This window comes from Pelodiscus sinensis, chromosome 15 (genome assembly GCF_052426305.1).
Source record: "Pelodiscus sinensis isolate ZL-2025 chromosome 15, ASM5242630v1, whole genome shotgun sequence".
Taxonomy (NCBI): Eukaryota; Metazoa; Chordata; order Testudines; family Trionychidae; genus Pelodiscus; species Pelodiscus sinensis.
In genome coordinates, this window is record NC_143066.1 from 43,410,529 (window position 1) to 43,432,680 (window position 22,152).

At 48.4% G+C, this 22,152-nt stretch overlaps 2 protein-coding genes across 11 annotated transcripts in view; one reads left to right on the forward strand and one right to left on the reverse strand.

Annotated features, from left to right (window-relative positions):
- Nucleotides 1–993: 993 nt before the first annotated feature.
- On the reverse strand, nt 994–21,804 carry TSR3 (TSR3 ribosome maturation factor). Of its 6 annotated transcripts, none has more exons than XM_089769365.1 (7): nt 21,675–21,804; nt 21,028–21,244; nt 18,693–18,898; nt 17,138–17,311; nt 14,090–14,153; nt 13,306–13,459; nt 994–1,376 (listed from the first exon to the last, which is right to left on the reverse strand). In XM_089769365.1, exons 1-6 carry the CDS (start codon nt 21,772–21,774, stop codon nt 13,318–13,320), a joined length of 903 nt encoding a protein of 300 aa, XP_089625491.1. In that variant the 5' UTR covers nt 21,775–21,804; the 3' UTR covers nt 994–1,376; nt 13,306–13,317. The 6 variants fall into 6 exon arrangements, with proteins under 6 accessions (XP_089625491.1, XP_089625493.1, XP_089625492.1 ...); XM_089769366.1 differs by lacking the exon at nt 994–1,376 and adding an exon at nt 10,983–11,226; XM_089769367.1 differs by lacking the exon at nt 13,306–13,459.
- Nucleotides 21,800–22,152, forward strand: part of GNPTG (N-acetylglucosamine-1-phosphate transferase subunit gamma) — a 56,009-nt gene continuing 55,656 nt past the window's right edge. For 3 of the 5 annotated variants that reach the window (XM_075899992.2, XM_075899995.2, XM_089769359.1), the window contains exon 1: nt 21,800–21,909. In XM_075899992.2, coding sequence (XP_075756107.2) covers nt 21,864–21,909 — 46 coding nt within the window. In that variant the 5' untranslated portion in view covers nt 21,800–21,863. The remainder of the gene's footprint in view (nt 21,910–22,152) is intronic. The other 2 variants (XM_089769363.1, XM_089769362.1) reach the window with 2 other exon arrangements.

Below are 22,152 nucleotides of genomic sequence, written 5' to 3' on the forward strand. Positions count from 1 at the left end.
CTGCAGCGCCGCTCTGGGCGCTACTGGTCCAACCCAGCAGCACCCCAGCTGCTCTGGTCCTGATTCAGACGCTGCTGGTCAGTTTCAGCAGCGGCTGAATCAGGACGCCTGGGGCAGAGCAGATGGGGTGCTGCTGGTTTGGTCCAGTAGTGCCGAGGAGCGGCGCTGCAGGACCAACCGGCAGCATCCCAGCTGCTCTGCCACAGGCCTCCTGATTTAGCCGCTGCTGAAACTGACCAGCGCTGACTCCAGGAAGCCCGGGGCAGAGTTTCTCTGCCCCGGGCTTCCTGGAATCAGCTGCTGATCAGTTTCAGCAGCAGCTGACTTGGGGACGCTTGGGGTTCTTAAGTTGATTCTGTATGTAAGTCAGAACTGGTGGTCAGTTTCAGCAGCGGTGAAGTGAACATGCGTGAGGGCCGACCATTTTGCCTGACATTCTTTAAACCATTAAAATTAAATGCAAATTAACTATTTTATGCAAAGTTTATTGCAAACAGCATACTTTTCATTTCGTCACATGGATGACAAATCTAAACAGGTGTTAAATCACTCTGCCTTTCATATCTGAAGGCCAGATGAAAAAAAAATCCAAGAAGCTGAAATATATGTCAGGAACATTGTAAAGTACATTACATATTATTGGTAATAAAGGTTGTCTGTCAACTTTTAAGTTCAAAAAATATGAACAGGAACATAACACCAAGTATACATGTTGTGTCCAAATATATTTATAACTGATTTATACCAACTGACATTAACTGAGATTTTACAATGTATTCATCTCAATACATATGGATTCGTTGGGGGCCATAAAAGATAGATATTGCCAAATTACCTGTGGGGCCATATTAAACCGGAACACGGGCCGCAACTGGCCCGCGGGCCGGACTTTGGACATGCCTGCCCTATGGGGACAGAGCACACAATCTACTAGGCTCTGGTGTGCAAGGGAAATGTGGGGAGTGTCTTTCTTCTCAGGTGTGGGTTTTGGGGGGGGGGGGGGTTTGCCTTCTCATTTGTGTGCAGCCTTTGACTGATTTTTCTGAGGGTCAGTGGTTCCTCATCCCCTGCTGTAAGCTCTTGTGTTATATCTATGGCCGCCTTGTTGATAAAAGTAATTGTTCTTCTTCGAGTGGTCCCCGTGGGTGCTCCACTCCAGGTGGTCCCCGTGGGTGCTCCACTCCAGGTGTCGGGTCCCGTCCCGGCGCCGCTGGTCGGAAAACTTCTATAGCTGTAGCCGAGCCGGACCGCGCACGCGCGGGCGCAGCGCGCGGCGTTCGCGCCTTTGCAACGGTCCGGCTCTCCCTTGTCAGTTCCTCTCAGCCGCCCGTGGTTGCTGGCGGAACGCCGTTTGTCTCCTCAGACAGGAGCCGTTACTAAAAAAAAAAAAAAAAAAAAAAAAGAAAGAAAGAAAGAGAAAGTTAGTTAGTTAATTGGTTAATAATAGTTGGTTAGGTACAAAAAAAAAAAAAAAAAGACAAAAAGACAAGAACGAGACATTATGCCTGGGTCACCGGGGTTTAAACGGTGCGCTCTCTGCAAGGAAGCCATGCCAGCATCTGACGGGCATGAAGCCTGTGTGAGATGCTTAGGAGAAGCGCATGTGCCACAAAAATGCACTCACTGCGCTAAATTGACTCCGCGGGCACGCAGAGACAGAGATATGCGCCTGAAACTGCTATTGTGTGATAAAGCTTTACAGCCTCCGGAGCAGCAGGTCTCAAAGTCCTCCACAGGACAAAGAAAGAGATCAGATTACCCTGAGGCGCTGGGATCAAAAAAGAAGAGAGTTTCCCCCACCCGCTCTCTCCCGCCTCCCTCGCTGTCCCGGGCTGGTCAGGGACACAAGCCGGGTGTCTCCGGGGCGGCAACGCAACCAGGCAGGTCGCATAAGCCGCAAGCGGCAAGCCGCTCGTTATCGGCACCGGCTCTGCGCCCCGCCGAGAGCACGGTTGATACGGAACGCTCGGCACCGCCACAGGGGCTGGAGCCGCGACAGTCTGCCCAGCCGCATCGAGCGGCACCGCAAACGGCTATTGGAAGCCAAGACAAGCCGGCACCGTGCTTGGCACCGGATGCCGCATTGCCAGACGGCACCGGGGAGCGGAACGAACGGGGCCGACAGATCGCCCCCCACCGTGCCGAGTCGGCACCAGCAGATCATGCTGCTATCGCAGCCGCACCGAATGACCAACTGCCTGCGGTGCCGGGAAGGATGTTAATGCCTGCGGACAATGCTGCCGAGATTATTCCTCCCCCGACCAGTTGTTCCTTATCAATGCAAGGGGGAGAGGCCCCCCCTGCCTCAGCAGTCCCGACAAAGGCTGCTAGAAAGTCAGCACGAAGGCATTCAATTTCACCTTCACCTCAGCCTTCAATTTCTCCCTCTCATTCACCGAGGGTTAGTCATCCTCCGTTGTCTCATAACCCAAAAATGCCTTCTCCTCGATGTAGGTCAAGATCTCATTATTCTGACCATCGGGAACGATATCATTGCTATCGTCGGGAATCATCATACAGATCCCGCTCACCTAGCTACTCCCCGCCTAGATCTTATCATAGGCGGTATGACAGCAGATATTCCTCGCGAAGGTCTTCCCCTGACCATTTTGAATATAGAAGTCATCGGTCAGTTTCGGGATATGGAAGACCTCATTCTCGCTCTCATCACTGCTGCTGCCATACTCCTCATGAGGCACGTCAATCATCTCCAATTCAAAACTGGAAGAGGGCATCGCCTAGTCAACAGAATCCTTCGCCTTCAGTTCAGCTATCTGAGCCCGAGGAAGGGCAGATATCAGATATGGACGATCAATTACGATCTGTAACTCAAAAAGATATTTCGTCATCTTCCCCAGACGATGCAGTGTTTGAAGGGGATCCATCTCCCCCGGACGACACTAAAGAATTTCAAGACCTTTTTAGGAGAGTAGCCCAGTCTCAAGAGGTTCAGATAGCAGACACTCCAACGAAGCAGTTTAAACTCTGGAGAAATTTGCACCCCAAACAACAATCTAAGGTTGCTCTTCCTATGGACGAGGCGATCCTCCAATCAGCAACAGAGATTTGGAATACCCCGGCTTCGACTCCACCAACTTCAAAACCGGTGGAGAAGCGTTATTTTATAGCATCCAAAGGCTCAGAATTTCTGTTTACTCACCCGCAACCAAACTCCTTGGTCGTCGACGCAGCTCTCCAAAGGGCTAAGAACCCACAATTGAAGAATGCGGGGGCTGATAAAGAGGCAAAGAAACTTGACATATTTGGCCGAAAGGTTTATACATCGGCCACCTTGCTTCTTCGCATAGCGAATTATACAGCTCTGTTGGCGAATCATAGCTTCGACAGTATAGCGAAACTTACAGACCTGTCCCAAAGATCATCGGAGGCGGACAGAGAGTTGTTACGATCGATCCTCAAGGAGGGCTATGCATGTTCCAAGGCCAATCTTCAGATAGCCATGGATATAGCGGATACAGCAGCTCGAGGAGTGGCAACAGCGGTGTCCATGAGGCGCTCTTCTTGGCTCGCCACGACGGCAGTGCCCAAGGAGTTGCACTCCAAGGTAGAAGACCTCCCGTTTGACAAGGTGAGATTGTTTGCAGAAAAGACAGATGAGGTGCTTCACACGGGAAAAGACTCAAGAACGACACTTCGGACGCTGGGGATGTACGCACCTCCATTCCGCCGCCGTCGTTATTTTCCATACCAAAGACGGTACAATTATCAGTCTCGGAGACAAACAAATCATCCGTTCGACCAATCGCGACCTAGACAGTGCCCTCAACGAAGGCGTCCACCACCACCCAGGGTGACGGGCACGCCCGCCTCAAAACAGCAAGTTTGACTCCCTTGTCGGGGGCAAGCGCACCATACCAATCGTCATTACACAGACAAAACCCATTTTTCACCACCGCTTACGACCTTACTATCATCAATGGGTCGAAATAACATCGGACAAATGGGTTCTGGAAGTCATAAGCAGCGGCTTCACCATTCCTTTCACTTCCATCCCTCCCACCACCCCACCCTCCCCGTCCCTTTTCAGGGACCCATCTCACGAGGATCTCCTGCGACAGGAAGTCCATCACCTCCTGGATATCGGAGCAATAGAGAGGGTCCCCGATCAGTTCAGGGGAAGAGGGTTCTATTCCAGATACTTTCTAACGGAAAAGAAAACCGGGGGCTGGAGACCCATTCTCGATCTAAGACGTCTGAATCGTTATCTTCGCAGACAGCGCTTCAAAATGGTGACACTGACTTCCCATCCCTCGATGTCAACGATTGGTTCGCTGCCCTCGATTTACAAGATGCGTATTTTCACATCACAATACATCCCGCGCACAGGCGTTTTCTGCGATTTGTGATAGGCCACGATCATTTTCAGTATCGGGTTCTACCATTCGGTCTGGCTTCAGCGCCCAGAGCGTTCTCAAAAACCCTGGCTGTCGTGGCAGCTCATCTGCGTCGGTTACAGGTGATAATATATCCATACCTGGACGATTGTTTAATAAAAGGTGCCACGCAGCGAGAGGCATCACAGATGGTGGCGACGGTAGAACAAACGTTCGAATCACTCGGCCTCCTCCTCAACAGAAAAAAATCAACACTTATTCCGACGCAATTCATAAAGTTATAGGGATAAACCTCGATTCACGCATGGCAAGAGCTTACTTACCTCACGAAAGGTTTCAAGCGATCAAGGATCTCGTTACCATACTAACCAGCAACATGATGGTATCGGTACACAATTGCCTTCGTCTCCTGGGTCACATGGCAGCGGCCACTGCTGTAGTTCCTCATGCGCGCCTCCACCTGAGGGGTCTCCAACATTGGTTGTCCACAGTTTGTCCCTGTGAGGCACGACATCCAAAAGATAGTATGCCTACCTCCGCATGTCCAAAGATCTCTGCAGTGGTGGACAAAAAAGCAAAACCTTCTGCCAGGGGTTCCATTCCATCGACAACAACCATCGGTACAGATAACATCGGATGCCTCACTCATCGGCTGGGGGGCCCACATGGGCAACGAACGAATTCAGGGCAAATGGTCTCCCAGCGAAAGGCGTCTGCACATAAATCTGTTGGAGCTTCGGGCAATCTTCTACGCATGCAAACATTTTCTTCCCCACATCAGAGGTCTTACAGTGAGGATACTGACGGACAATATAGCCGCAATGTATTATGTCAACAGACAAGGAGGAGCACGGTCACGATCCCTATGCGCCGAAGCAGTGCGATGTTGGAACTGGTGCATACAGAACAACGTAACCATAGCAGCATCGTACTTACCTGGCACCGCCAATGTAATTGCAGACTCTCTCAGCAGACAATTCCCCACGGATCACAAGTGGGAGATAAGGACAGATGTACTTTCTGTGGTATTTCAGAGATGGGGGATTCCACAGGTAGACCTATTCGCAACATACAACAACAAGAAGTGTTGCCTGTATTGCTCGAGAGCAGGGCTCGGCAAGGGCTCTCTCGGCGATGCGCTTCTGGTCACATGGAAGAAGGCACTTCTGTATGCTTTTCCCCCCACAGTGCTTATCTCCAGGACACTGGAGAAAATCAGCTTAGAAGCGGCGACTGTCATTTTGCTAGCGCCAGCGTGGCCCAGGCAAGCCTGGTATCCATTCTTACACAGAATGTCAGTTCAACCACCTTACCCTCTTCCTCTTCACCAAGATCTCCTTACTCAGGAACGAGGCACGCTGTTACACCCCAGACTGCAGGCATTGCATTTGACGGCGTGGCTCCTCAGTGGTTAAAAGGGGATGAAAATCTCTGTTCTGAGCAGGTCAAGACAATACTTCTACACAGTAGGAAAGACTCTACGAGGAACACGTACCTTGCGAAATGGCGGAGATTCGCTAACTGGTGCATTCAGAACAACATACACCCTCTCTCATCTCCTCTACAACACGTTTTGGACTACATCCTTCACTTACGGACTTCAGGGCTGGCACTATCGTCCCTAAGAGTGCACTTGGCAGCCATCAGTGCCTTTCACCAGCCAATAGAAGGTTCCTCGCTCTTCTCCCATGCAATTACAAAGAGGTTCCTCAAAGGGCTCCTAAACTTGCATCCACCACGAAGGGCGCCTTCCCCTTCTTGGAATCTTGATTTAGTATTGGACACCATTATGTACCCACCTTTTGAGCCCTTGACATCAGTTTCTCTGCATATGTTAACAATGAAAACAGTCTTCCTCCTTGCAATTACATCGGCAAGAAGGGTAGGTGAACTGGGGGCGTTGATGGCAAGCCCTCCTTTTACGGTTTTTTCCAAAGATACAGTGACGCTGCGATTACACCCAGATTTTATTCCCAAAGTCTGTTCTTCCTTCCATATTAACGAGCCTGTGGTCCTCCCGACTTTTTATCCCAAGCCTCATTCTTCAACTAGGGACGCTCTGTTTCACACGCTCGATGTCCGACGTGCGCTCTCTTTCTATATAGATAGAACACGTCAATGGAGACGCACGGACAGGCTGTTGGTATCTTTGGCACCTAGATCAAAGGGCAAAGCGCTTTCCGCTCAACGCATTGCAAAACTAATTACTTTCTGTATTACGAAATGCCACTCGCTTAGGAACAAGCCTCTACCTGTTTTACCTCGGGCTCATTCTACGCGGGCAGTAGCGACTACCACTGCCTTTGCAAAGGGTATTCCCCTTGCGGATATCTGCCGGGCAGCTACCTGGGCCTCTAGCGCAACTTTCGCACGGCATTATGCCGTAACTAAGAGGTGGGCTTCAGATACCGCGGTAGCCTCTGCAGTCCTGTCCACAGTAGAAAATAATTAACCCGGAGCGCATTCTGGGTTACTGCTTTATACTCACCTGGAGTGGAGCACCCACGGGGACCACTCGAAGAAGAAGAAGAAGTTACTCACCCTGTGTAGTAACGATGGTTCTTCGAGATGTGTCCCCGTGGGTGCTCCACGCCCCACCCTCCTCCCCGCTCCGGGTCTTTCTGCTTTATCTTTCAGAGACCGAGCGGTGAGAGGAACTGACAAGGGAGAGCCGGACCGTTGCAAAGGCGCGAACGCCGCGCGCTGCGCCCGCGCGGTCCGGCTCGGCTACGGCTATAGAAGTTTTCCGACCAGCGGCGCCGGGACGGGACCCGACACCTGGAGTGGAGCACCCACAGGGACCACCTGGAGTGGAGCACCCACGGGGACACATCTCGAAGAACCATCGTTACTACACAGGGTGAGTAACTTCTTCTTATACCCAGGGCCTGACGAACGGCGGCGAAAACCGCTCACCAGCCCCATACTGCACATGCGCGCGCCGTGAATGTGCAGTATGGGACTGAAATCTACTTGCCACGGGCGAGTAGACTGTATTGTTTGTCAAGCCCTGGTTATACCTCCTATGAGAAGAGCAGCCCTGAATTTGAGGGAAGAATGTTCTTTTTCTCCTGAAAAACGAATTGTTTTGGGTCTCTATTAGTGTTTTATAGATTAGTGGGGCCAGGTGGCAGTTGGTGCTTGTGGGGTGACTGCTTTTAAGCCGGCTCCCCACAACCACGGGCTCCCACCTGCCCCCGCCATGCTGCTGCCTCTGAGGAAGGCAGTAGCATGGGGGGAGGGAAAGGCCACACTGGAGCCAAGGCTTGGGGAGAAAGCCATCTTCCCTATAAGCGCCAGCTTCTGCCTGCTCCCCTGCCTCGGATACAGAAGTAGCGGTGTGTGGGGAGGGGGGAGGGCGGAGAAGGGACCTGCTGTAACCGTTAGGATTAACCAATGAGACCAGGCACATTGGTTAATTGTGTAAATGGATTTCCTATGTAGTAGGAATGTCTTGGTTTGCATTTCTGAAGAGGTAAAGTGGTAGTCTGTACAACACATTGTAGCCCACACAGATAATCTCAGTAACCAAGACAATACTGACACAGTGGCTTTGTATTCAAAAGATATTTGATTTCCTACAATCATAGGTGAGACTTTCAGCTAGAATATTCAGTACACTGCAGAACTAGCTCATAAACCCAATATCAAGGTAGATTGACTTTGCATAGACTCATAGACTTTAAGGTCAGAAGGGACCATTATGATCATCTAGTTTGACCCCCTGCACAGTATCTCACCCACCCCTCAGAATAATCCTCTCACCTATATCTCAGATATTGAAGCCTTCAAATACTTTGAAGGCCCCAAGATGCAGAGAATCCTCCAGCTGTGATCTGTGCCCAATGCTACAGAGGAAGGCGAAAAACCTCCAGGGCCTCTGCCAATCTACCCTGGAGGAAAATTCCTTCCTGACCCCAAATATGGCGATCAGCTAAACCCTGAGCATGTGGGCAAGACTCACCAGCCAGACACCCAGAAAGTTCTCTATAGTAACTCCTATCATCCCTCCATTGACCTATTTCCCACTGATAATGAATGGTCAATTAGTTACCAAGATCGTGTTCTCATAAAACCATCCCCTTATCATAGAACTGGAAGAGACCTCAGAAGGACATCAAGTCCAGCCCCCAGCTCTAGGCAGGACCAATCCCATCTAAATCAACCTGGCCAGGGCTTTGTCAAGCTGAGACTTAAACACCTCTAGGGATGGAGACTCCACTACATCCCTAGGTAACCCATTCCAGTGCTTCACCACCCTCCTAGTGAAATAGTTTTTCCTAATATCCAACCTGGACCTCTCCCACCACAACTTGAGCCCATTGCTCCTTGTTCTGCCATCTGTCACTACTGAGAACAGCCTCTCTCCATCCTCTTTGGAACCTCCCTTCAGGAAGTTGAAGGCTGCTATCAAATCCCCCCTCGCTCTTTGCTTCTGCAGACTAAACAGACCCAACTCCCTCAGCCTCTCCTCATAAGTCATATGCTCTAGCCCCCTAATCATTTTGGTTGCCCTCCACTGGACCCTCTCCAATCTGTCCACATCCTTTTTGTAGTGGGGGCCCCAGAACTGGACACAATACTCCAAAGCCAAATAAAGGGGAATAATCACATCTCTGGATCTGCTGGCAATGCTCCTCTTAATGCAACCTAACATGCCATTAGCCTTCTTGGCTACAAGGGCACACTATTGACTCTTATCCAGCTTCTCATCCACTGTAACCCCCAGGTCCTTTTCTGCAGAACTACTACTTAACTGGTTGGTCCCCAGCTTGTAACTATGCTTGGGATTCTTCTGTCCCAAGTGCAGGACTCTACACTTGTCCTTGTTGAACCTCATCAGATTTCTAGTGGCCCAATCCTCCAATTTGTCTAAGTCACTCTGGACCCTATCTCTGCCCTCAAGCGTATCTACCTCTTCCCCAAGCTTACTGTCATCTGCAAACTTGCTGAGGGTGCAATCCATCCCCTCATCCAGGTCATTAATAAAGATATTGAACAAAACCGGTCCTAGAACTGAACCTTGGGGCACTCTGCTAGAAACTGACCGCCATCCTGACATCGAACTGTTGATCACTAACCGCTGGGCCCGTCCTTCTAGCCATCTTACCATTTATCCAATCCACATTCCCTTAACTTGCTGGCAAGAATATTGTGGGAGACTGTATCAAAAGCCTTGCTAAAGTCAAGGTATATAACATCCACTGACTTTCCCACGTCCACTGAGCCAGTTACCTCATCATAGAAGCTAATCAGATTGGTCAGGCACGACTTGCCCTTTGTGAATCCATGCTGACTATTCCTAATCACTTTCCTCTCATCCAAGTGCCTCAAAATGGATTCCTTAAGGGTCCCTTCCATGATTTTTCCAGGAACCGAGATAAGACTGACCAGCCTATAGTTCCCTGGATCATCCTCCTTCCCTTTTTTGAAGATGGGCACTACATTTGCCTTTTTCCAATCATCTGGGATTTCTCCCAATCTCCACGACTTTTCAAAGATAATAGCCAAAGGCTCCTCAATGACATTTGCCAACTCCCTCAGTACCCTCAGGTGCATTAAGTCCGGACCCATGGATTTGTGTACCTTTAGCTTTTCTAAATAGTTCCTAACCTGTTCTTTACCCACCAAGGGCTGTCCATCTTCCTCCCATCTTGCATCACTTAGCGCAGAAGTCCAGGAGCCAACCTTGTCCGTGAATACAGAGGCAAAGAAAGCATTGAGTACTTCAGCTTTCCCCACATCATCCGTCACTAGGTTACCTCCTTCATCCATTAGGGGCTGCACACCCTCTCTGATCACCTTCTTCTTGATAACATGCCTGTAGAAACCTTTTTTGTTATCCTTCACATCCTTAGCCAGTCGCAATTCCATTTGCGCTTTCGCCTTCCTGATAACCCCCCGGCATTCTCGAGCTATACATTTAAACTCCTCCCTGGTCATTTGTCCAAGTTTCCACTTTTTGTAACCTTCCTTTTTGTGCTTCAGTTCACCAAGGATTTCCCCTGTAAGCCAACCCGGTCTCCTACCACGTTTGCCTCTCTTGCTACGCGTCAGGATGGTTTCTTTCTGTGCCTTCAATAAGGCTTCTTTAAAATACTGCTAGCTATCCTGGACTCCTTTCCCCTTCATGTAAGCATCCCAGGGGATTCTACCCATCAGATCTCTGAGGGAGTCAAAATCTGCTTTTTTTGAAGCAAGGGATTCTCAATCTTAACGTGGACCACATTGTAATAGCTCTTCTCCCAGCTATAATAGCCTAAGATCCTTGTGGCACCTACATTTAAGTGCTTTCAAGGAAAAGTGATATTAGCAATGTATTTAGGGTACTTTAATTGTAGTGCACTATGCATCTGCAAATCAGGAGAGCCTTCAGCAACTGAAGTTTCACAGAGACAGTTAAGGCATGATCATCTTTGAGAGATTCAAGAATGCTGAATGTATTCATATAATATACCAGACTGGATGGCCAAAACTGTGTCTTCAGTCCCCCTGTATTCTGCTTCTTGAATGTATTTCATTTCCTCTACCCTACCTGGTAATTATATATGTCATTTCCATTTAAAAGCTGTTTAAAAACAAAACTTTTTAATGTAAACATCTGTCTACCATAAAATGCAACGTGCATGGTTTTATATTTGTATTTTAATTTTTATAAAATATAAAACTAGTTCTCACTAAGACTAGTAGTAACTTATTCTTAGAGGGGCTACTCAGGAATAAAATACATCTATCCCTTGGTAGCAGATGGTTTTCACAGACCTTGGGTTTCTTGTGACGTCTTAAATTTTCTTTCCTTAGAAACCCAGATAGACCAGGATTGTTTCTCTTTCATGAGAGCAGGCTGTAGTATTGAGGGTTGTTTCATGCCCTAGTGAAGAGGACAATACATGCAATATCACTAGTGAGAAGTGCAGAAGATTGATGTCTGACTAAGCTAACTCTACATATAAAAAGCCTTGATATGGTGGTCTCAAGGCACTCAAGTGCTTCTTCAGTGCATTCAATACTTTACCATAGTGTCCAAAGGACTCTTTCCCTGCCCTCAACTATCTTTTCCTATGGAAAAAAGTTGCTTAATTGCTCTGCTTCACTAGTCTAGCACTTATAAATGTACAGAGTAGAACAGCTATGATTGTGTGTAAACATGAATTCCTTAACTGCTGCTTATTATTTGAGTCTCAAACACCAAGGCTACATCTAGACTGGCATGCATTTCCAGAAATGCTTTTAACGGAAAGGTTTTCCGTTAAAAGCATTTTTAGAAAAGAGCATCTAGATTGGCACGGAAGCTTTTCTGCAAAGCTCTTTTTGCGGAAAAGCATCTGTGCCAATCTAGACGCGCTTTTCCGCAAAAAAGCCCCGATCGCAAAAATGGCAGGGCTTTTTTGCGGAAAATAAATCAGAGCTGTCTACACTGGCCCTTTTGCGCAAAAGGACTTTTGCCTGAACGGGAGCAGCATAGTATTTCTGCAAGAAGCACAGATTTCTTACAGTAGGAAGTCGGTGCTTTTGCATAAATTCAAGCGGCCGGTGTAGACAGCTGGCAAGTTTTTCTGGAAAAGCGGCTGATTCTCCAGAAAAACTGGCCAGTCTAGACACAGCCCAACAGTAAACAGTGTGTTCTCTGCAAGGACTAATACAATTGTCCCCCCTGTACCTTGCAGAGACTATGTATGCTCACTGCCCCACTCCTGTTACTTTCCCTAAACACATTCAAGGATTTTATTCACCCTGTCTTCCTTGAACCACTGACTCTACATGACTGTTAGCAAAACTGACAGGAACACTTTTTGGGTTCCCTCTACAATCCATCTTCACCTGGGCACAATTTCAGAGTTCATTCTGCTTTAGTGTTTCCATTTGGACTATTTTCATCACATTTCTAATGCTAGACACAATTCAGTGTCTTCATCATGTATTCAAAGTGGTAGAGAGTTGCCCAATATTGCTTGTATTCAATAATATCTAGTAGCACAATGTTATTCCATCTTCTCATAGATTCACAGAGGTCTGCTCTATGCTCCAGCCTGCAGTCATTCCTTTGGGAGAGTCACCTTTAGCATGCTGGACTCTTAAGGCTATGTCTATGCTGCAATGCTATTTCGGGATAGCGGAGTATCCCAAAATAGCTATACCTGTGTCTTCACAGCAAGCCTGTTTTTTTGGGCTCACTATTCCAATGTCCCTGTAAACCTCATTCTACGAGGAGTAAGGGATGTTTTAGAATAGCACTTTAGTTCAAAATAGCATCAAAATAAGATACGTAGGTCAAATTGCATATCTTATTTCAAATTACAGTGCTTTGTAGATGCACCTTAAAGGTCTATCCATTCCACAGGGGCAGGCCCATGCTCTACAACTTTGCAAGTGGACCCTTGGCCAGCATCAACTCGTATCTCTTGCAGTGGCTCCCTACAGTGAATTCAGCTAAATCAGACACCTGCAGCAGGCTAGTTCTTATTCCTGCTGGTGAAATGTTATCACTATTTGCAACACATCAGCAGCCTTTTCAAAACAAGGTAACCATGTATTAGTCACCTGGTGCCCTAGGAACCATCTTTGCGCTCATCTTTTGTCTGACCAAGGCTAGAGCCCCATGTCCCTGAGTGCCCAGCTCTTAACTTGGCCTTTGTTCTGCATTTCTGTGAAGAGAAGTGTATAAGGGAAAAAGTCCTTTCTCTTGTCTGTTGGTTGCTATGCATTAACATCGTGGCCTTTAGGGTTTCCATGGTCTCATCTGGATTCACTATTCACAGGCAGACCCCTATACCTCCATGTTGCCCTGCTGAAGTCAATGGAGTACGTACAGTGGCCCCTTCACAAAAACCTGATTGCAGGAGTGGAGCATAAATAATGTCACGGTTTGGGAAAAAGTCTAGATAACATTTAAATTCATTTTATTTTAAATTACATGCAGGATTTCATTGTACAAGTTTTCAAAACTCACTTTATAAACTCCTTAATCTCTTAGTCTTTTTTTAACTCCCTTCCAAATAACTTGTTTATTGGATGTTTGTGCAGCAAGCTCTTCACTGTCCTCTTCTGAACTATCATCATCGTCACTGCTATCCTCTTCAACAGATTCTTCATCACGTGCCATTCTGAAAATAAGGTTTTTTCAGAGTGTGATGGGGTGAACCAACCCCACATTGGGAGCTGGCTGAGAAGGCCCCACCCCACAGCCCTGCTGGGCATGCTCCAACTGGAGGCAGCTTAGTCTGTGCTGACAACTGCTGAGGAAGGAGGTGCTGCAGGAGCTCCTAAAGGAGAAACACAGGCACACCCAGGCCCAGGTGCAGTCACCAGTCAGCAACAGCAGAAGCCCTTGGACAGGAGGAAAGAGACAGAGCAGACTAGGCAGGAGAAACTGGTAGGAAGTAGTCTAGGGCAGGGAGTTGAACCCTGGGTTCTAAGCATGTTTTGGCTGGATTCCCCACTCAGCTATTGGTGGTCCACTTCATCATTGACAGGGCCCTGAGCTAGGACCTGGTGGAAAGGGCAGGCCTAGGTTCCCCTATACCTCCACACCAGCTCCACAAGGGGCCCTAATTGTCCCTGTATTTTTTTTACTCTGGCTGCTAGGCCATGCTGCCCAGTGTGCAGACTGCGGTACTACTGACAATGTTAGGATGCAAGTGGGGCTGAACTCCCAGTGAGGGAACAGGTGGGCTCGCCCCACAACACAGAGGTATAAAAGCACTTCCTGCAAGAAGCTCAAAAACTGCAATTACCCTGTGGAGCAGACTGGTCTGTTAGGATTGGAAAATTCTTTTCCTGAGTCAACATCAAATGGATCTGGAAAAAAAATTATAGCTAGTAAATGTTAAGAAATGTAAGATTCTTTGTTCATTAAGAGGAAAACTAAAGGGATTCTGCTGATTAACTAGAGTGCAATAAAGTATACATTTCCAAGAGAGCTTTAAGGTCGATTGTAGTAAATAGAGGGGAGGCTTATATTAAGCCTCCTTGTAATATGATCTCCTCTCTGCAGTAGGGATGTTAACTATCGCTAATTTTACTAGTCGAAGGAATTTCCAATGACTGCTCAAGAGGCATTTCTGCATTCCTCCTTTGAAATGTACAAGACCCCCTGCTGGAGCTCTTGTACATTTCAAAGGAGGAGTGCAGAACTCTGCTTTCAGCCCAGGGCCAGCTGAAAGTCCTGCTGACTTTGGGCTGCAGGCGGATGTGCCAGCTTAGAAGTGTACAAGAGTCCCCAGCGGGGGGCTCTTGCGCATTTCAAAGCAGAAGCACAGCATGGAACCCAGGGTCAGCAGGGGACTCCTCAGCTGAGCTTGGGCTCCACGCAGCACTGCTGTCTTGAAACGCCGCCTCAGTGTTTCAAAGGGGCAGTGCCGCACAGCACAGGTGGGGCTAAGGTGGATGGTGCTGCCACTTTGCAGTACCCCCTCTTCCTTCCCCTTTGTTGCCTCTGATAGAGGCAGCAAGGAGAGGAGGGGAACTGACTAGTCAACTGACTATCCAATAAGCATTTGCGTGTCAGTCGACTAGTCTTTAACATCCTTACTGTGGAGATGTCAGTTGCTATATACACAGCCTCTACAAATCATAAATAGCTCTCCTCAGAGTGGGCCAGAAATCCACTTGAGTTCTATCAGAACTAAGCTAATTGTAGGTGTGACCTCCATGAGGAAATCAGTGAGTTTCCAAAATGCTGAGAGTCTGAGTAGCTCTGAGCCTAGTCTATATGGGTATGTCTACACTACCCCGCTAGTTCGAACTAGGAGGGTAATGTAGGCATACCGCACTTGCAAATGAAGCCCGGGATTTGAATTTCCCGGGCTTCATTTGCATAAGCGGGGAGCCGCCATTTTTAAAACCCCGCTGGTTCGAACCCCGTGCAGCACGGCTACACGGGGCTCGAACCAGGTAGTTCGGACTAGGCTTCCTATTCCGAACTACCGGTACACCTTGTGGAAATGGCGGCTCCCCGCTTATGCAAATGAAGCCTGGGAAATTCAAATCCCGGGCTTCATTTGCAAGTGCGGTATGCATACATTACCCTGCTAGTTCGAACTAGCAGGGTAGTGTAGACAGACCCTATGAGAGAATTGCAGAATTCCAGTTCAGAAACAGTAAAAACCCGAGGCTGCGATCAGAAAGACCAGGAAGATAGAAGTACAGCTACCCTTGACTTTCTGAAAGACCAGAATAGTCTTGTTCCTTGAGATCTATTCTGGTGAGTATTCTAAATGTTTCAAAAAACTGGGTTTCTACTTTCTTGGAGAAACTGTTCTATAACCTAATATGCTCCAATGACAAAATGTTTTTTGTTCAGCCTAAGTTTTCACTGTTTCATCATCTTAGTCAAGACTAGGGATAGAAAAGGTTAACAGCTGAGACTTACCCATTCTAGTTAACTGTTAGGGGCTGGAGCAGCTCCCCACCCACCCTGGGGCACCACAGGTCACAAGCTGTGGCTCCCTGGGAGCAGAGCAGGCAGGGGATGGCCCCACTCTTGTGGACTTATCCCCCCAGAGAGCAAGTGCCTGGCTGAAAAGGACAGCTTTCATGCATCCTGGGGCAGGCTGTTGGGATATTTTGTGTCTCCTCAAGTGAAGTACTTTCATGGGGGAAGAGGAGGATGGTAATGACAGAATATGCAGGCTGACAAACTACTGAAGGAGGCTGAACATGAGAAGCTGACAGTTGAACAACACAGGAACTGTACTCAGTTATTTTTCTTACATCTGTCTGGATTTTTAAATAGCTCTTCGCACAGGGACTTTTGAATTTTCTATTGTTTGTACTGTGCCCACAGAATTGGGGCCCCAAGTCTGGTTAGGACCTTTAGGAACTGTCACTATATAACTAAGAATTAGCGATATCAGTCCAGTTTTAATTTGTGCCAATATTTCTCCACTTTAGGTCTTATTTCTTAGTCCTCATTAGTGTTTAGACTTCCCAATTCAGTATCTGTCACTGTAATACTGAACGGCTCACACTTTAATTCCCTGAAAGCACCCTTTATAAAATGAATTAGATGTATATGGTGTTGCTCAGGTACTTAACTTTTGTTTTTCTTCACTTTAATCATTATACTGGCATGGGGCTAGAGGAGGATTCAGTATGCACAGTAGCCCAGGAAGAGAGGATTATCTCTGCCCTCTCTCACCACAGCAGCTTGGGTCTAGGTGAGAAGCGCTGCTCTGTGGCAACTGCAGCTCCAGCAAGCACAGCCAAGGGGGGAAGGGTGCATGTTTGTCTGCCCTCTGCTCCCCAGCCCGATTGAGGAATGGAGCAAACTCTGCATTTTCCTCTTGTTCTCTGACAAAGGGGAACAGCTAGCAATGCTCCTGTACGACTCGGGAAAGTGTGGCAGCCCTCTCTGCCCTCCCTACACTGTGCCAGAGGAGTTCGGAGGCCCGGATTTGCAGGGGAGAGTCAGTCCTTTTCACCTGCCTGGTGACTCTTTCCTATATGGTTTTATGAATCCCTGTACGGGGGGGGGGGGGGGGGGAGGAGAAGAGACAGGAAAGTGGCTCCTTTAAAAACTTACCTTGCTTTCTTATAAAAGGAAACTGCATACCAAATTTGGTGGTCCTAGTCGTTACTGTTTAGGAGGGGTTCTTGAGCAAACAGACTCACTTGCTCAGAAAGACACACTTAAATATATAATAGATTACAAGAGCCACTCTGCAAGTCTCTTGAGTAAATCAGTATCCATATATTGGCTACTGATTTTTTTTTTCTTTAGCAAGAGTGTATTCAGAGGTCAGGAAACCACATAGAAAAGCCATACAAAGGGAAGCTTTTACCTATATCTTCAGTTTCTCTTTCTTGGGCACTTGCTAAAAATTCCTGTTCAACTCTCAGTACCTCCTCCTGACAATGGCAGGCCGCATATTTATCCAAGAGATGTTTGTTCAATTCAAGAAACACCTTTCCCCATTTAAACTTTCGCAAGAGAATGATGGCTAGATCAGAGAACCCTAAAACAGAAAACAAAAATGACCAGCTGCTCTTCCAACCTAGGATTAAAAAAAATTGCAGGATTACAGTTGACTATACATGAGAAATCTGTCACTATCCTTGAATATTTTGGAATCAGGTCTGGAGACACAAGACTCAACTTGAGGCACCCAACTGAATCTAGGAGAGATCCACTGGGCTTTAGTCAGTCTGCTGCATATGGAAATATAAAATCTGATGTACAGTACTCTCTAAACAACAGGTAGCTCTCAATGCAGTTAATACAATCAACCAAAGTCTATCAACCCATTTACAAGCTCTCAGAGTGGAAAGTGCAGCTCTACGATGGTTTCAATCTTTCATAAACTTAGGAAATGGTAATGGACAACCATTCCCTGAGCACCTCAAGAGGCAGAAACACACCACAGACTCTGCTGACAATACCTGATGCCCACCAGCTCTATTTTTCCCTAGCAGATGCACCAAACGTGTCTGAACACCTCCCAGACATTAACAGGAAGATGTGTAGCTAGCTCAAGCTGAATCCATGTAAGGCTGATGTGTTGCTGCTGAAGTGAGAACATGTCAAAGAGCAGCCAAGGCATGACACTCACTATCAGAGCATCTGCCACTGACCTGTTAAGGAATACAAATCTCCTCTGATTACTAGTAGACTTCAGTTAATATCTAGCAAAAATAGTAAGTATGTTATACCTCTAGCTTGCCAGCACTGCACCTCTTCTTTTGGAATGAGGTTTTGGCCACAAGCAATGACATGTTACCTCCCCAGTGGACCATTTAACTCACTGAATTTGGGGCTAAAAATGGAGACATGAAACATTCTAGTCTGTGAGGAATAAAGTGATTAGCTCCTTTGCAGAACAATACAATGAATACATACATCAAAGCTATCCACTGGATCCCTGTAGCAAGAAATGTGGCCTTCCTCAGACTGACAGTGAGGGAAGGCAAGATACTCCCAGATGAATGGAGCTAGGAAAGTCATGCTCCCCATGCCAGAAACGGGACAGGAAAAGGAAGTATAAAAGGCAAGCCCCTAGCTTAGTTGAGTGGAAGCCAGGGAGGAAGGCAGATGTTTCTACCCTTCTGCTGCAGCTGAATACTTCCGCTGACCTGAAGACTTGTCCAAACTACCAGACATGCCTGATGCTGAGGAGCAACTGGAATTACTGCCAAAGTTCACTTTAATCTTTTCCATCCATTTTTATTTAGTGATTGATACTGCAATCTTGGATGCTCAAGAAATTTCAGGTATGACAGACAGACAGACCTTAAGCAAAACATTCTTTACATCTGTTCACTAAGATAGATAAAATTACTTAAAGAAAACTACAAAAATGAACAATTTTTTTTCACATTTGCGCCACATGATAGCCTTACCAACAATGCAGAAAGTAGCAGCCAAGGCTTCCACACAGGACAGCTTGCAAGGACGCCCATAATTTACAGGATTCGCTGCCACCAAGTAAGGCAACAGTCGGAGACAGCTTCCCTTCATTTTACTAAATGGCGTTTCTTCCAATTTGGCCCATGAACAATCTATGACTGCAACTCCTTTCTGAGCTACAACCTGTCTGAAAAACAAACTTTATTGTAGATGAGCATCAACTGTTTCATGTTAAAGGTTTAGTGCTGTGGATTAAAGTTGGTATTGTATACAGCTCGAACCTCTCTGGTCCAACACCTTGGGATCTGACCAGTAGCAAATCAGAGAATTTGCTGAACACTGGGAGGTCAATATTTTCTAGCAGCATTATCACTGGTTAAGGGGCTCTTAGAGACACTTATGGGTAAATTTGAGCTAAATAACAGCACAGAACACTGAAAGCTAAGACTAGTGGCTATAAACAAACTTTATGGGACCCAGGGAAACTTAGCCACACCCATGATAAGTGGAGACTGGCTAACTAAAGTCATGCTGGACCAGAGAGGTTCAGCTTATAAAGAAACTACATCCCTCAAGTGCAAACAATTTTCCATGTTTCTTAACTGATTTGCCAAAAAAGCAGAGGTACAAAGAGAGCTCAGCTCACTCATTTTAAAACAAGTTATAATTAAATCATCACAAACATACTACATCTACACTTAGTCTCATAGAAATGAAACAATGGCTGTAGTCTGTCCAGCTTATCAGCTCTTGCTTCTTCAAAGTTCTGCGCTTTCAATTTCTATTTTTCAGCAAACGAAAAAGTAACAAATGCAAAGAAACTTACAAGCTGAATAGGTTTTTTTTTTAATTTTAGGCTTATGTGGTGGTGGACCTTGGCTCAGCACAGCAGGGCTATGTCTACACTGGTGTGTTCTTGCGCGAAAACGGCCGCTCTTGCGCAAAAACATGCCGCCTATCTACACTGGCCACGCGTTCTTGCGCAAGTAAACTGACTTTGTATTGTAGAAAACCAGGGCTGCTTGTGTGAGAACTGATGCTCCCTCTCAGGAAGAAGCCCTCTTGCGGAAGAGCCCTTCCAGAAGAGGTCAGTGTAGACAAGCAAAATGAATTTCTTGCGCAAGAAGCCCCTATGGTTAAAATGGCCATCAGAGCTTTTTTTGCGCAAGAGAGTGTCTACACTGGCGTGGATGCTCTTGTGCAAAAGCACATGCCAGTGTAGACGCTCTCTTGTGGAAGAGTTTTTGCACAAGAACTCTTCTGTAAAAGAGTTCTTGCGAAAGAAGCTGCCAGTGTAGATGTAGCCCAGAGGTATGGTGTTAATTAAGATATTATCTAAAGACAGAGAAACAAGATAGGAAAGGACAGAGGCAGCATACAGAAGGACAGCAACTCCACCCCAGACAGACCCTGCACCTCTTCTATAGATATCAAGGAAGACTGCAGCCCTTGACCACTTTCCAAATTCTTGAGTGTGCCCCCCATCAAAACTTATTGCCCACCGCTGGTCTAAAAGATTTACTGTAGCAGCTGTGGCCAACCCACCACTCATGAGGCTCTCCTGAAAGTGCAACTCACAAAGCCGCCCCTGAAAATGGCTCCGGGCTCCCTGTGCTCTCCAGGGCAGGGGAGCCATCCACTGTGGCCATTCAAAATGGCATGTTCAAGATGGTGGCAGCTGACGGGAGTCTGATGTGGCCAAAAAGCCTTTAACCAAGTTTCTTAAAGGGGCACTTTTTTTTTTTGGCTTGACAACTTCCCAGCTCTTTGCACTATATGCACAATTATTTTGGCTCTTTGCCTGTAACAGGTTGGCCACTCCTGTACTATAGGAATTATTTTGGGAGTGTTTTATGACTTGTGTTACACTGGAGGATCATAGTGAAATCTATTCAGGGGAACAGACTAGATGATCCATCAGTCTCCTGAGTCTCTCTCTGTCTCCTCAGACTTTCTGAAATTTGAAGATTGGATTTCATAGTTAGAAGTTTAAAAATAGCTACCATTAACTGGACACTATAAATATGGAATCCCTGGCAAACCCTAGTGCAATTTTAACCACACTTTATCAAATTTTTGTATAAAAGCTGCACAGCATCTCTGTATTATACTTGAGCCTGTTAAAAAGGAATCTACTTTTCATACATAGTTAACTGTTGTACCAGAAGATAGAAGGCAAGACACCCCCACAAAACCACTGAAGTTGACAAAGAACGAAGGGTCTCCCCAAACCAGTTTTAACACAGTACGGTTGGTAACATGAGCGCAGCGCGGAGAGGGCGGATTTGAGAGGAGAAGGCTCCAGGCTGCGCCTCGCACGGAACCTACCTGTCGGCGGCAGAGACGTACTGAGTAGCCACGGGGCTGAGGACGAGCCCCGGGAACCTCTGGCTGAGCCGCAGGGCTCGGAGCAGGCCGTGGCGGGCCAGTTTCCGGCCCGTGCATTTCTTGGGGTCACAGTGTCCCAGCTCCCACATGGCCAGAGGGCAGGGGAAGCGCCTCCCCGTCACATCGCCGTCGCCAGTGCCCTCCTGCTGCAGGCAGGCTGTGAACACACAGCACCGCTCAGCTGACACCGCGCCCGGCCCCGCCCCTAGCCCCGCCCCGCTCTGCACGGCCCCGCCCCTAGCCCCGCCCAGCTCTGCACGGCCCCGCCCCTAGCCCCGCCCAGCTCGGCACGGCCCCGTCTCTAGCCCCGCCCCCTCCGCCGAGGCCCTTCCTCCAGCTCTGCCCGGCCCCGCCCTTCCCCGAGGCCCCGCCCAGCTCTGCACGGCCCCGCCCCTTCCCCGAGGCCCCGCCCCCAGCGCTGCCCGGCTCCGCCCTCTAGCCCCGCCCCCTCCGCCGAGGCCCTTCCTCCAGCTCTGCCCGGCTCCGCCCCTAGCCCCTCCCACCGCTGCCCGGCCACGCCCCCAGACCCCTCCCCACCGGCCCGGCTCCTCGGGGCTCCAAGGGCGAGAGCCGCGGGTTGCAGGCACCTGCCAGCGCCGCGTGCGCCTCCTCCGCGAAGCTCTCTAGGGACTGGGGCGCCCGCCGGGAGCCTCCCCCCGCGCGCCGAAACGGCTTCTTCCTGCCCATGGCCGCGTGCCGCCACGTGACGCGACGCGACGCGACGTGACGTATGTGCGCGGGCTGCTGCCCAGAGGCGTATTTCCGCTTCCGGAGCGATGGCGGCTGAGGCGCTGCTGCTCGCGCTGCTGAGCGCGGCCTTCGGTGAGCAGCCGGGCACCTGGCCCCGCGGGACCGGAACCGGAACCGGAACCGGCTAAACCCCTGACTGCGGCCCCGGGACCGTCCGGGCGCTGCGGGAGCACCCTGCCCCCCCAGCGGGGTCCAGAGACCGCTGCCTGGCTCTGCCCCTCCCCCGCCGGGCCGCCCTCCGCCGGGCTGTGCCCCCCCCCCAGGAGAGACCCCGCCCTCCGCCGGGCTGTGCCCCCCCCAGGAGAGACCCCGCCC